Source organism: Aricia agestis, chromosome 20, assembly GCF_905147365.1.
Source record: "Aricia agestis chromosome 20, ilAriAges1.1, whole genome shotgun sequence".
NCBI lineage: Eukaryota > Metazoa > Arthropoda > Insecta > Lepidoptera > Lycaenidae > Aricia > Aricia agestis.
The window spans coordinates 7,044,988-7,061,469 of record NC_056425.1 but is presented as its reverse complement, the minus strand read 5'-3'; the positions used below and the strand labels follow the sequence as shown (position 1 = coordinate 7,061,469).

General features: G+C 34.7%; 1 protein-coding gene across 1 annotated transcript in view; it reads right to left on the bottom strand.

Moving 5' to 3' along the window:
* LOC121737341 (ubiquitin-conjugating enzyme E2 R2) overlaps positions 1 to 9,924 on the bottom strand; it is a 28,252-nt gene extending 18,328 nt beyond the window's left edge. Inside the window, exons 1-2 of the mRNA XM_042129005.1 lie at positions 9,350 to 9,924; positions 7,086 to 7,172 (exon numbers count right to left, since the gene is read on the bottom strand). Of these exons, the coding sequence (XP_041984939.1) occupies positions 7,086 to 7,172; positions 9,350 to 9,529 (267 nt within the window). The 5' untranslated portion in view covers positions 9,530 to 9,924. The remainder of the gene's footprint in view (positions 1 to 7,085; positions 7,173 to 9,349) is intronic.
* Positions 9,925 to 16,482: the final 6,558 nt, after the last annotated feature.

Here is a 16,482-nt window from a genome sequence, read left to right as displayed (position 1 = left end):
CTGTGAAAATTTCAGAAGTCTAGTTATAGCGGTTCTTGAGATAAGTACAGCCTGGCGACAGACAGACAGGCGGACAGACAGACGGACAGACATCGAAGTCTCAGTAATAGGTTTTTACGTTTTTACCCTTTGGGTACGGAACCCTAAAAATTACTTATATAAATAAATTTTGCTCGCGATTCAAGATAGAAAAAACCTTTTTATCGAGTTTCAAACTTTGAAGTGAAGCATTGTGAGTTGTGAGTTGTGACGAAACCATGAAGCCTTGTTTGATGTTTCGAAGAAAATTAACAATCTTCGAAGTCACGTGTTTGCAAATCCTTAAAAATACCGACAGCGCATTAATAAATTCCTGGTATTCTATTAGTATTTCAATCAAAGAAATATTAATTATTAGGTTGGGGGAAAAGTTTCTTCGCATTTTATATAAAAATTTAAAATTCAAAAGGTTTTTTTATAAAGTTTATTTCCAATTGACTAAAGTCCGTGACTGAAGTATATAGGTGCCATTTTGTTTGATAACTTTTTGCCATCTTGTTGGTAGGGACTAGGGAGATCTTACGGTACCCAAAGTAGACAAAGTGATGGATTAACAAAGGAAACCTGTCAGTTTGTTCGCAAAAACTGTCAGCGTCTCTATTCTTTCGCATTTCTACTGTGGTCATGCTAAACCTACTGTTGTTGTTAGGTAATCTACGGGTTAAACTTTAGAAAATGAAAATAATGACCTACAGGACCTACAGGCCCCCTAGTCAAAATGGATTCGCAAGCGTTAATAGCACAATAGACATAACTACCAGTAGCTCGACTGCAAAGAAACGGACAGGTTTCAATATCTGTCAAATTCGTCGGATTTCACTAGGACTATGAACGGATTGTGCCTCGCGCTGGCTGATATAATTTATTTTTAAATATTTAAAATAAAGATTTCAAAATTGGATTCTGACAATTTTAATCGCATGTGCCAAAACACAAACAACAATACGACCAAAGAGGAACACGTCCATCGAATATGTCATATTTTTAAATTCGTAGGTAACAAGATAACAACCCTAGCGACGATTTTCGTCAAAATACGTCAAATTTAAAATTTTCAACATCAGTTCTAAGACGGCATACTCTATCATTCTGTCTACTCTGTTAATAGCGAAGTTAGATGTCAAAAATATTTGGGATTTGACATTACGCAACGCAAACGCATTGACGCCAGTGATGCGTTATTTCAAATCTCATACATTTTTGACATCTAACTTTGCTATCTATAATGGCGAATGCCTTTTTACTAAACATAAAAAAATTGGCCAAGTGCTAGTCAGGCAGTCAGACTCGCGGGTTCACCAAGGGTTCAGTATAGCGTATATAGAGCAAAATAGGCAAAAAATGTGTTTTTTGTATTTATCCTTAAATATTTATGGGACATGCCACATGTGACATGTCACAGGCCACAGCAGTTCACTTCCAAAAAAAATATTCTGAGGTTATGTGACTCGCCTCATGGTTCATAATCATCTATCGTACAGTTTGTCTCAGTATCCATTAGACGGATTTAAGAATTGTTCAAGTGGGTCAGACGAATCTAGGCCAAAAACGCCACTCGCCAGGTCAAAGACGCGGCCTGTCAGACTCGCAATCAAGATACAATTATTATTGTCTATTTTATACAATGCTTTGCTGCGTCCACACTAATATCCATCATCATCATCACCATCAGCAACAGTGCAGCATTTTTTGGAGATAATATAGGGTAAATGACTAGTAGATTGGACAGTACTAGTCATTGGAAAAAGCACAAAAACACCATATTTATTAATGTTGCTTTAAAAACTGACTGTTTTTCTTAAAAAACAGGCGTTCTTTTACTTTAAAAACAGGAAAATTTTCAAGCAACTTTAATAAATATGGTGTTTTTGAGCTTTTTCCAATGACTAGTACTGTCCAATCTACTAGTCATTTACCTTATAAATTTTTGAGGGCTGGGCCGAGTGAATTTTTTCTACTCACGTTACAGATCATGGTGATAAAAAATATAAAAACGCTCTACATACACAGCCATGAAATATTCAAAATTCCAATGTTTATTATTCCAGCGTCGGGTGGCCGTATTACAAATAAGGATACGCTGAGAAAAATTTACGTTTCAGTGTTTTGTGATTTTTCCTTGGCAGCTAGCATTAAGGCCGGCCATAGACGCCAGAAGGTCCACACTGTAAGATGCGATTGCCGCACGGCGATCTGCAATTTCCATATTAAATTCGTATCCGCAATACACGGGTCACGGACCGCTCGAGCAGTAATTCTTGAACGGTTGGAGCAGTCGCTATGCAGTATGCGGTCGAGTTTCGCCGTGCGGTCGAACAACAATGGTAATGTATGGTCGACTGCATGATGCGGTCGTGTTGCAGTGGTGTACGACTTCAAAGCGACCGCCGCGCTCTATAGAGCAGTCAGTCCCGACTCCCGACAGCAACTTGCGGTCCGTCTATGGCCAGCCTTATAGTCAGTAGTCACTCAGTAAGAAATTAAAAAGTGGCAACATCGTAGTGTCATCCCTTTCAAATCAACCTAAGAAAAAAGAGATGACACTACGATGTTGCCACTTTTTAATTTCTTCACTTTCTTGACGGACTATACATGGCAGAAAAATATTCAGTTTTTTTTTTATTCCAATGTTTATTATTCCAGTGTCGACTGTCAATTGACCGTGTTACAAATGAGGATACGTTATGAAAAATTTACGTAGCACCGTTTTGTGATTTTCCTTAGCACTAACATGAGTGACAGAAAAAATATTCAGTTGTTTTTTGTAAATTCCAGTGTTTATTATTCCAGTGTCGGTTGACCGTATAACAAATGAGTTAAGACAAAATTACATTTCAGAGTTTTGTCACAGAATATGTATTTTTACTATAAAAAATTTGATTATTACTATAAAAAAGTTTGCTATTAGTAGCTCTAGTAATTAAGAGAAGATTATTTTATTTTCTAAAAGGTGACAATCTTGATTTCGTCAGAAAAGGTACCACTTACGCGATAGAAAGGGAGCGCACATGTAGGCAAATATAAATGTAGGCACCTAGCACTGCGCGGTCGGAATTTGAACTTTATAGTATCGCAGCATGAGTTGTTATTTTTTAAACGGGTTTCCACTAGTGGGAAATCTGTTGGTATTACTAATATATATTCTGTGCCTATGGCTTTACGCTGCAGCTTATAGTGAACAATATCGCGTAATAACCGTTTCCGTATTATAGCACGAAAGTAAAGGTCGTAAGTCCTAAAAATGTTTTTGATGATTACTTAAAAATTAAGAACAATACCAATATTTCCTTTAGCTATTATTTTATAAAGTGTGTGATTACTGATTGTAGTAGTGCAAGTTATTTAATGATAGTAACTCAATAAGTGTAACAGATATTTGTTAAAAAGCCCAGAATGAGAGATAAAGAGATTCATATGAAATTTCTAAAAATAAAACTATCGGGTAGAAATAAGTAAATCGTGTTTTCGGTTCCCTAAATATCAGATAAATATACAATGATTAAATAAATCTCAATTTCATTTAAGTCAATCGTCTTCCGGGATCGTAATACTTACATATTAGAAAACACAGCAAAATTTGACAGCCCGCTCTTAAGCATTTTCTCTCTGAATTTTAAACTTCTAGAAAGCAAAGTTATGACACTCGTGTACGGGCCAGTTAGCACAAGAAAGATGTCCTAGTTTTTCTAGATTTCTTAATGCATCTTTAATCTTTATAACGCTGCGGCCTGCGAAGGCTGCGATACACGGGCGTGTTTAAATCACTGAAGACTAAAAATACTGTGAATATGATAGGATTATCAACTATTTAATTAAAATATCTTATATCTTTAAACGAGCTAACAGCTAATATCTTATATCTTTAACGATATATCCTATATCTTTAGTACGGATAGTATGGAACTGTAGATATTTTATAAAATATAATAATGATAAACACGTTAGGCAGTGATTTAGTAAAAGAAAAAATATTTTGTTGTACGCGTGGTAATTCAAATATCTTCCATACCTATGGACGTTTATTAATCAAGAACAAATCAAGAAAAATTACAGTGACCACAACGCGTTGTGAGCTATTTTTTTTGCTCACGAGCGTTTTCGGTCTTTGAGCGTAACATATACAATGTGTCCCGACACCGGTGTCCGATCCTTTAATGTCATAATCTATGGTATATTTTATCGACAAATTGGCTCTCAAATTTTTTATTTCTCTCACGATTGTAAAATGGCAGCCATTTTAGTTTTTCTCGGGCTTTCACACTAATCCTATGAAGATAAAAAAAGGTCTCATTTGATAGCTAAGCTTGTGGACTACGCTTACACAGGCAATATGTTATAAATTTCATGGAATTAAATATAGAAAAACCAAAGTTTAAGAACAAAAAAATGTGTATTTTTTAATTAATGGCTTTTTGTAAAAAATTTAGCGCATTAAACTGGTTCTTTTTGTTTTAAAAAGATAGAAGAGTTTTTCATCTATATATATAAAAATGGATGTTCAAATGTGTTAGTAGCGCTAAAACTCGAAAACGGCTGGACGGATTGGGCTGATTTTAGTCTAGAAGTCCAGGGAAGGTTTTAAAGTGACACGAAGTTCACCGGGACGGCTAGTCTTACATAAATTCTTTAATTCAATGCTCTAAGTCAGATAGTTTAGGAGTAATAACGATTTTCCTATGAAGTATAGGTCAGATTAGTATGAAGTCAGAGATTTTTTTTTTCAAAAGTTGGAGAAAAAAAATTGAACTCATGATTAATTGCATATTTTAGTGACAAATGGGCATTGTCAAAAAAAATCACATGTACCTACTTTTTATATTTTTTTTCGTTAAAATAGGGTATTTTAAGAATATAAATTAAATAATTTTGAAATTCATTGGCTAGTTTTTTCTCAATAAATTTTTAAAGTTTTGCTCTGACGTCATCATCGGCCGCCAATTGACCTCTGCATATGTTTTAAATTTCCTTTTAATCTTATTTATAATGGCTGGTTCGTCAAATGCAAGTTCTCATTATGTGAAAGCTGATACGAGAAGCTTACCAAAAGTTCGAAACGTAATGTTGGTCGAATTTATTGCTAATTTAACGCCATTGAAGGTCAAACAAAGGTTAAACGTATTTGTTCAAAAATATAAGTAACTAATGGGTATTTTTTTCGTTTATATACAGAAAAACGATCACTGACGTTATTCCTCGAAATGTTTTTGTAATGAGCAAAATTTAAAAAAAAATGGACAATCCCCATTGGCGTTATAACTTTCGCAGTGCTTGTCTACATATAAAGCCTTGTGGCCGTGTAGATAACTAAAAAAAAAGTAAAATTATTATTTTTTAACAAAAAATTACACCTGAAATCCAAGTTAAAAACAATATTCTTAAAATGATCTAAAAAGTATGAAATAATTTTTATTCTTCATTAGTGCCATTTTCAAAATTCGACTAAACCTCAACTTATTGTACTCTATTTTCATTCTTTTGAAGTTGGTACCGGCACAGAATACATAATTAGTACCTTACGGGTACCGGCTAAGTTCTATGTTTTCACCTTGGATTTCGGGTGTAATTTTTTGTTAAAAAATAATAATTAGTTTAAAAAAAAAAAAAAAAAAAGTTTTTTCTTACAGCCGCACTCAGATATAATAATATGATTAAACTTAAACTTTACGAAGACCATCCATGACCTAAACGACCATGACTTAAAATCGAGATATTCATTCCTAATTTGCAGCCAAACGAGCACACAATCGCTATTGTTCGAAATTTATATATTTTTTGGTTATAAGCAGGCATTGTATCTATTTGTAAACTGGGTTATGTTTGCAAACTTACACTGACGTGGAAAATTGAACTCTATTGTAATTATAATAGAGATCATTTACACAAGTTTTTTACTGCACATATTTTATGCATTAAACTGCATATTTCATGATACTTAATATTTTATGTGACACTAGCTGTTGCCCGCGACTTCGTCCGCGTGGACTTCAGTTTATAGCGCGCGGTGTCAACAAAATTGGTGTCAAAGGCTTTTTAAAACCCTGGTACTCCTTAAATCAAAATACCCAAAACAGCCGTGTAGTGTGCACATAATATATTTTTTTTACATAATTAAACTTTTTTAAACCAAATTTTAAAACTTGTTTAGCTTTACACAACTTAGCTGCATTACACAACTTTAGCTTTACCCATAAACTATTTAGTATTTATTATTGGTATGCTGTTGTTTCTGATATCTAAGTTGGTAGGTGAGTTATTTGATAACGTGTATAACAATCGAAAGAATCGAAAATCTTAGTCCAACATGGTACCACCTCTTATAGAAACACATATGAGCAAGCGATAGCGCCATCTAGGCGACTCTTGGCGCCATCTGTTATGAGTTTTGGAACTAACTAAATTTAAACAAATTTACGCATAAGCACCACCTTACAACCCCTTTTTCCAGTTAAAAAGTAGCCTATGTCCTTTCTCAGGCTTTAGACTATCTGTGTACAAAATTTTATTTCAATCGGTTCAGTAGTTTTGGCGTGAAAGCGAGACAGACAGACAGAGATACTTTCGCATTTATAATATTATATATAGTATAGTATAGATTAGCAACTACTAGAATACATTGGCAATGGGTATACATTAAGTAATAAAAAAATATATTAAAACAATGCAGTTATGCAAAAAATAAAAATGTTTTGTCGTCTGTTAAATTGGAAAAGACACTTGATAGACGAGGACAAAGCATTGTATTGTATAGTTAGTATTGGGGGGTTTTATTTAAAGTGCTGATATGCATGCAAAACTAGAAGTGTGATTGAAAATTATTAAGAAAATCACTTTTTTTCTATGAAAAGAAAATTCTACTTAGGCATTGATGATTTTCAGTATAAAAGGATGGTATTTTTTTAGTGTATCATGTATAATATTATATTATGTTAAATACATACATTTTTTTTTTATTAATCACATTTATTATTTGCCTATTTCAAATCTATTTTGTAGTTGTAACTTGTAACCAAGGCTACTTTAAATACAATGAAAATATTGTTACTTACCTCGTAAACATTTGGATGCCATACTTTTGTTAAAAACCTAATCGTGGGCGGAGAATATGGGTAGTCTGGAGGGAATTTCATATGTGCCTGTAACAAAAGAATATTTTTTTATTTTCCACATAAAAAAATTATTTATGAGTATGGGGACTGGGGTCGGTGAGACGTCAGGTAAAGTCTTCAAATAATTGCAAACATGTTTTTACAGACAGTGAGGGATTAAATTTTTTATGAGTGTAGGTCACTTTATTTCCACTGCTCCTTGTACAAATTCTTCTGACCCTCAAGGATGCCATCGCCTCTAGGCCGTGGCCAGGACTGTTTACAGATCAGACAAAGTTACATACAGAGAAAAGTTTAACAATGTCATCTGTAGACTAGTCTATTTCTGATCTTGCAGAGGAAATGCTTCACACCTTGTTTATGGTAGGGAAGTTCCCTAGGTAAGCCAGGGGGTATGTGGCACTAGTTGGCAAGAAGCACCATCCTACCCACCTACGGATTGCCATCAGCCGTTCTAAGAGGAAGTATCCTGAATCCGTCCAACACAGAAAATCCCCTACACCTAAACCGTAAGAGCCAAGAAGGATTTGCGAAGCAGGTTTAAATATTACTCTAGTATCATAATATATTGTTGTATTATTGTATTTAAAACATTCTAAAAAATCAAACTCAACCAAATTGATGTGTTGTTTTATTGCCTTGTGAAGAACAGATATTTAAACTGGGAACTTAAGTTTTGTTGACACTTGGAGCGGAATGAATAATAAGAGACTTTTGTAATTTCTGCATGCCAATGCACTGGACTATCATGATATTTTGTTTACATAAAAGACAATAAACATGGTATCATATGATGATAATTTCAGCAAATATGCATTTTGTTTTATGAAACGCTGTGAAGTTTAGTAAGACCAAAAGTAAGTTTAAAAGAGTTTGTTTACTTACAATACTTTTGTATTTACAGTATATTTACTGTATTAGTACACTTAATAAATTAGTAAGCTAAAAAATTATATAACAAAAAGAATACTTACTTACTAACTGCCGCACTTAGAGTGGAACATTAATTATGTACTTAAATGAAATTTCAAAATTTTGACATAAGCCTTGATACATTATATCTGTCAAATTCTTCATTAAAGTGAAGGTTAATCGTAATTAAATGTCTCTGAGTACGGCGGTCAGAGACATTTATATAATTATGATTAACCTTCCATTTAATGAAGAGTTTGACAGATATGGGGCTTAAGTCAAAATTTTGGATTTAATTACATTTAAGAAATCAATGTTCCAGAGTGCGGCAGTTATGGTTGTTTCATGGGCGTACCCAGGTTCTGGGCCAGGGGGGGGCAAATTACCCAGGTTCTGGTGCCAGGGGGGGGGGGCAAATCACCCAGGTTCTGGGCCAGGGGGGGGCAAATCAGATTTTTCATAAGCCAGGTGTTTATATTGAATAAAAAATTAATAATTTTTAGTTGTAAAAATATTGTTTGCAAACAAATGGCAAAAATTTGTTCTTAATTTTTATTTTTTCTATATAAAAGTACTAGATTATATACATAGTAGGGGCGTCAACATGATCCAGGGGGGGCAGCTGCCCCCCCCCCCCTCAGTATGCCCATGGCTGGTTTACATGTATTAAGTAGATAAGTAGTAACGGTAGTAACTAAATTTTAACTTAATTTGAAGTGCCTGCCCAAAATGTGTCAAGTGACAAGCCCCGCCTGCTAACATAATAGAAAATAGTCAAATTTCTAGGAAATTAGAAATTTGACTATTTTCTATTATGTTTAGTACTTAACTAAATTTTAACTTGCTACTTGCTACTACATTTTATGTTTACATGCAATAAATAACTTAAAATTTAGTTAACTACTTATCAACTTAATACGTGTAAACCAGCCCTAAGTTTGGTTGTCAATAATTGCTGTTAATTCTGTGCTGTTAATTAAAAATGAAAGTTGTAAACGTGGGGGGTAGAATATTACTCAAATATAGAAACCTCATTTTGGAAACCCTTTTTTTCATAAACAAGCTTAGTAAGTATTTCTGAGTTTGTTATAATTTGGCTACATTCCAAATGAAAGTAGATTCTGAGCATTTTTTGGCATGATAGTAACAATTATTTGAAATGGTTTTTCTAAGAGTTTTAGACATGATTTTATCTTTTCTGTGAAAGTGTATTAGTGCGAATTTATTCGCAAATCTAAATTCACACACATTAGGTACCTACTTGATATTATTACAATGTATAATTTACAAACCTTGAAATATCCTCCTTGATATAACGTGTCTGGTGGTCCAAAGATTGCGACTTCCCACTCAAACAAATTGTCCTCACCAAGTAACTTCACTCGGAACCCCTCAACAGGTTCCTCTTGCAGGCTCTTGTACTCTAAGGCCAAAGCCCTCAGAGCGGAACTCGTCGGTACCGTATTCGACATCTTTTCTAGGAATCGTTTATTGTCTCTAACTAAATTTCTATCTAAGTAGAGATTCTATCGACATAACACTAATCTCTCCCGTCCACGTCTCGAGACATTTCAACTCGTCTCGGTCACAACAACGAATGAATTTTGGTAAACATTACAAGTCACAACATCTCATGGATCACAGATAACGCCACGATTTCGACACACGCAAACGAAAATACTGTTTCGACTGTATTGTTGCACACAAAATAGCTAACAATAAGAATACTGTTAAACTACTATTATACAAACAATGCACTTCCAAGGAAAGTTTGCGTGGTCATTCGTACGCAACTACCTCCTGAGTCGCTCGAGTCCGACGGAATATTGTAGAACAGCTGTTAGTTATTTCCGTGCTTGATTGCGCAGTGATTTGACGCATCAACTACTTATCGACTAACAATGTATCAGTGACATCTGTTGGTTGGATAATAAAACATTTCGACCTTTGAATACCGAGTTCGAAATGCACACGACCTAGGTGATTAAAATTACCATAGATGGCGCTTTTCACGACATTTACTGTTGTTTCATTAAGTTTAATCTAGATGTCGCTACAGATAGCATCCGGGAAAGAACTAGGACACTTTTCAACACGGAAAATGCAGTAGTAGTTCCCCCACGATAAACGAATTTTGGCGCAACGGAGTTGCGGACGTCATCTAGCAATTTAAATAAATAATAAAGTATAGGTATGTCATTAAATAGGAAATATTGTAACCCATAAAATAAAATTCATAAAAGTTTAAACAATTTTTAACCCCACACCAAATCCAAAAACTGGTGTTATTAATTTGGCCTGTCTGTGTGTGATAGTGTTCATTATTATAATGCCTGACAAAGTATTATTACTATTAGTAGAACTTTGTGCCACTTTAAAACCTTCCCTGGACTTCTACGAATATTTTAAGACTAAAATAAAAAATTAGCCCAATCCGTTCAGCCGTTTTCGAGTTTTAGCGCGACTAACACATTTGAAAATCCATTTTTATACAGGGTGTAACAAAAACAAATGATAATACTTTAGGGTGTGTGCGTGTTCCTTGTAGAGAGTTCACTGTGAAAGTAGCAGCGCTGAAAGACCAAAATTTTTTTTCACTTTTGTATGGGGAAACTTGTGACGCTCGGGCCCTTGCCCATACAAAAGTGAAAAAAAAATCGTCTTTCAGCGCTGCTACTTTCACAGTTAACTCTCTACAAAAAACATGTGCACACCCTAAAGTATTATCACTTATTTTTGTTACATACTGTATATAAGAAGATATATTGTATATAGATAGATAAAGTTTCGAATGAGGATTTATTTAAAATTTCTTAATTCAACATTAAAATTGAACTAATGAAAGTCATATGGCATGATTAATTTTGTTGCATAAAGTGGGCGCGTGAGTCAAAAGCGTTTCGCCCACAGATGCCTTAAAATGGCAAAGCTGGTCTTGTGCAACCCACGGTTATATCCGACTTAACAGCACTTTTATGATCGAGTTCAAACTTAAATCAATATTTTAAGGCATAAATAACATGTCCACGTCCATCAGATATAGATTTACTAGCTGTAGCCCGCGACTTCGTCCGCGTGGACTTCAGTTTATAGCGCGCGATGTCAACAAAATTTGTGTCAAAAGCTTTTATAAAAAAACCCTGGTACCCCTTAAATCAAAATAGCTGTGCAGTGTGAACTAACTTAATTTGAAAAAAATTACGCATTTCACCCCCTTACAACCCATTTTTTCCAGTAAAAAAGTAGCCTATGTCCATTCTCGGGCTTTAGACTATCTGTATACAACATTTCATTACAATCGGTTCGGTAGTTTTGGCGTGAAAGCGAGACAGACAGACAGACAGACAGACAGACAGAGATACTTTCGCATTTATAATATTAGTATAGATTTTTACTAGATGACACCTGTTCCGTTACGCGGAAATTCGTTAATCACGCGGGAACCGTACATTTTTCCGGGATGAAAAGTGTTCTATGTCCTTTCCCGGAACTCAAAATATGTCCATTCCAAATTTAATCAAAATCGGTTTAGTGGTTCAAGCGTGAAGAGGTAAGAGACAGATATACTGATAGACACACTTTCGCATTTATAATAATATTATGGGGAATATTATGTCCTATAAGAGAAGTTGATTCCTATGCAAATCGGGGACCTAAGTAGTTTGGTTGCGTTACGTCAAACCCAGCTGACAGGTCACAAATAACATTGAATTGACATATTCGACCGAATAACGTTAGTCTGTCAATTGCATAGGAATCAACTTCCTCGATGGTACATAAAAAAAATATAATAATCTCGAGTCATGAATCGCGAGTCATGACACAATCATCGGTGAAAAGGTTTTAAGAATAAGAATAAGAAAAGTTTATTTTGCACATCACACAACACAATATTTACAAAGGACGAGAAAACCAGGACACAGTACAATACTTAATTTACATTATATTGTGTGATCTCACAAAAATGGACCCTAGCTCAGCATAAGCAGCAAGTTGCTGCACTGATTTTCTGCTGGGACCAATGAGTGACCTCACAATAATATAGTGTGGACAATACAATTAGGAACTAAGAGCATACTAAATCAATAAATTAAAAAACTAAATAAATTAATAAAGAAAATAAGATCTTTCACCAAAGTCTGTTAGTGTTAACAGCTTGTTAAAATGTCATGTCTTCTCTTTCATTTTATAAGAAAAACGAAAGAGGTAACGTGATACTCATTCGAGCGTTAACTTTAACAGTCGTTGGTGAAATTGGGGCTAAAGATAATAATTATTATACCATGTGCCTAACATTGGGAGAAAAAAAAAGAAAAAAATAAAAGAAAAAGCTGTCAATTGTCAGTTTTCACCGATGATTGTAGCTAGCTACAGCCTAGAGGGGGACATTGGGGGGTAATGCCCAAAATCACAATGCCCTACCCATAAAGTTAATATACCTAGCTCGGAATATATTAACTTTATGGCCCTACCTTAAAATATCAAAACCCTAGAAAATCAATCAATTATGATAATTTTTTTACTTCGGCCCTACCCATGGAACTAATATAGAGCTCCGTGGCCCTACCTGTAACTTGTAAGGCTGTAACCAATGCTACCCTACCTCAAATCTGACTCTAGCTATAGCCCTGATGATCCTAGAAAACTCTAGGGCGTAGAGTAGAGTGTAGAGTCCAGTAGTGCTAGCACGGCGACCAGCGTAAATGCGAAAGTATGGACAAACTGTGGAAATAAACCTAAGGTGCCGTTCCGATCTTTTTTCGTTCCCAAAAATTCAATTAAAATGCCACTTTATGACAGACTATAGTCACAAACTGTGGAGACAAACTTAAGGTGCCGTTCCGATCTTTTTTAGTTCCGAATAATTCAATTAAAAAGCCACTTTATGACAGACTATAGATCTAAAAATTCAAATAATATCCTACATTATGACATATACTATAGTGTGTCATAAAGTGGCATTTTAATTGAATTTTTCGGAACGAAAAAAGATCGGAACGGCACCTTAGGTTTATTTCCACAGTTTGTCCATACTTTCGCATTTCCGCTGGTCGCCGTGCTACCGCTACAGGCCCTAGAGTCTAGTAGTCTGAGCGATAAGTTGAGAATGGCGAAATATAGAGATAAGGGTCTTAAAAATACGTGCGATAGCTCATTAGATTTGGGAAGACGTCTAGAAAAAATTATCGGAAGCATGTATTAGCACACAAAAATTGCAAAAGTTATAAGCAAATTAGGTTGCAAAAAAAAGGTAAGTATTACGATTTTTATTAAAAACTCCGAAACTAAAATATTCTTAAAGAGGAGGAAATTTCCATAAAAAACTCCCGACTCCCGGAATTCTATCTCTATTATTTATAATAGGGATGATGACAAGGTCAAAGATTAGCGAATTTTGTTAATAAAATAAAGAAACCACGGTAAAAAATAAGTGTTCCCAAAATTTCAGCTTGATAGCATTTATATTTTTAACCGACTTCCAAAAAGGAGGAGGTTATATGTTCGGCTGTGGAAATTTTTTTTTGTTATGCGCATTCTAAGTTGGATATTCAAGTCGATTTTTTTTTCAATTAAATTTCTTAATATTTGTATACAATTTGATAACTTATGCAATTAAAAGTAACTTTTGTTACGAAACAACTTTCATAAACGCAATATTTAATATACATGTCGAACAAAGCGATGTGTACAAACTACGAAAGACTGACGTCATACTTTCGTAGCACTTTGTATGGAGCGTTTCGGGCAGGTCTTTTTTATGAGATATTTGAATTGTCATATCTTGGTGAATTTTTAAGCTATCAGAGTCATTCTTTCAACAATGTTTCTATTTTTTAAGTGTCTTTCAATTACCGATAAGAAAAAAAAATAGTCATCATGCCTATTTTAATTTAACGCTGAAAGTAGGCCTCCGCGCGGCATTTTTAGGTAGCGCGCGCGGCTTCAAAACCGAGCACGTCACACTAATTATTTTTTTAAGGTATTAAATATTAATTAAAAAATTTAAAAAACTTATGGAGTATTCCGAAAACTTCAAAGAATTCGCTCCCGTTGGAAATTTAACTTAAAAGTTAATTTTTCAACAAATTAAACAAATGTTACTAACGAAATTTTTTCGAACTTCCGTCCTCATTGTACATTAAAAAAATGTTTAAATAATTTTCGTAAAAAATTTTCACTTCGTGGAGCCCTTGATATAAACATACTTAACAAGATCACGCCATTAAAAGTTTAAAAAAAAATTCCATTTTTTATTACACCTTTTCAAAAAAACCTACACAAAAATGCTCGATATTTGGGTGCCTCATTAGCTCACTGAAAGAAACCTAATGAACCGTGTACTCATTTGTGATTCTTTATTACGATTACGACGTAATGAAACCGAAAGATTTTTGAAGAAGCTGATAGGTAACTGGTGATGAAAAGTGGATCACGTACGACAAGAACGTGCGAAAAAGATCGTGGTCAAAGGCCGGTCAGGCTTCACAGACTGTGGCGAAACCCAGGTTAACTCGCAACAAGCTGATGCTGTGGGCGTGGTGGGATTGGAAAGGCATTATTCATTATGAGCTGTTACCGCCAGGCAGGACCATCGATTGAAGACATCAACAGAACGGGTGTGGTTTTTCACCATGATAACGCTAGACCTCACACATCTTTAGCCACTCAGCAAAACTTACGGGAGTTTGGCTAGGAGGTGTTAATGTATTCGCCGTATAGTCCTGACCACGGAGCTAATACAAAGGTCCTGACCTTGTACCTTCACATTTCCACCTGTTTCGGTCGCTGCAGAATTCCTTAGGCAGTGTCAGGTTGACATCATAACAGGACTGCCAAAACCACTTGTCGCAGTTTTTTCATCAGAAGTCCCAAAATTTATATAGCAATGGGATCATGTCCCTACCAACAAGATAGCAAAAAGTTATCGAACAATATGACACCTACTTATATACTTTAGTCAATTGTAAATAAACTTTATAAAAAAACCTTTTGAATTTTTATATAAAATGCGAAGAAACTTTTTCCCCAACCTAATATTTAAGCCCCATTACATGCATTTTGTCAAACTTTTTATTGAAAACCTCTCTGAAGTCTGAGTGCAGCCGTTAGGAACATTGAAAGTAATGAAAACGATTAAATAATTTACAATGAAGACCTAATATATACTTAAATATTAAATAACTAGCTGTTGCCCGCGACTTCGTCCGCGTTAGCATAGTAACATAAAAATAACATAAAAATTGTTCCAGTAGTTCATAAGATAATAAGAAATTCCATATAATTTCCCCCGTTTTTTCCACATTTTCCTCTATTTCTTCGCTCCTATTAATCCTAGCGTAATAAAATATAGCCTACAGCCTACCTCGATGAATGAACTATCTAACATTAAAAGAATTTTTTAAATGAGATAAGTAGTTCCTGAGATTAGCACGTTCACATAGGTCCTTTCATATAATTTCCCCCGTTTTTTCCACATTTTCCTCTATTTCTTCACTCGTATTAGTCTTAGCGTGATAAAATATAGCCTATAGCCTTTCTCAATAAATGGGTTACCTAACACTGACAATTTTTTTTTAAATCGGACCAGTAGTTCCTAAGATTAGCGCGTTCAAATAAGCCCTTTCATATCATTTCCCACGTTTTTTCCACATTTTTCTCTATTTCTTAGTTTCTATTAGTTTTAGCGTGATAAAATATAGCTTATAGCCTACCCCGATGAATGGGCTATCTAACATTGAAAGAATTTTTCAAATCGGATAAGTAGTTTCTGAGATTAGCGCGTTCAAATAAGCCCTCTCATATAATTTCCCCCGTTTTTTTCACAGTTTCCTCTATTTCTTCGCTCCTATTAGTCTTAGCGTGATAAAATATAGCCTACAGCCTACCTCGATAAATGGGCTATCTAACATTGAAAGAATTTTTCAAATCGGACCAGTAGTTCCTGAGATTAGCGCGTTCAAACTAACAAACAAACAAACTCTTCCCAATTATAATATCAATAGTATAGATAACATATTCAAAAAGCAACTAACAGCTGCATTCTTCTACAGGGACACGTCATTACAAAAAACTGTTTTATTTAAGGAATAAAAACTGTTTCATCGTTTTATTTAAGATCGTTACGTCACTCGCCACGTCACGGATTTGTTTTTGAATTTAGAATGTCGTGTAACGTCACTTTAAAAATATTCTAGAATTTTGTGTTTCACAATAGTAAAAATAATTTGGAAATCATCTGTTGTCTATCACTACATTGAACATTCCCTACGTATTTAGAATTTCTGCTAGGCTTGTTGATAAATCTAAAACTCAAAGGTGACTGACTGACGTGGTGATCTATCAACGCACAGCCCAAACCACTGGACGGATCGGGCTGAAATTTGGCATGCAGGTACATGACGTAGGCATGTGGTAAGAAAGGCTT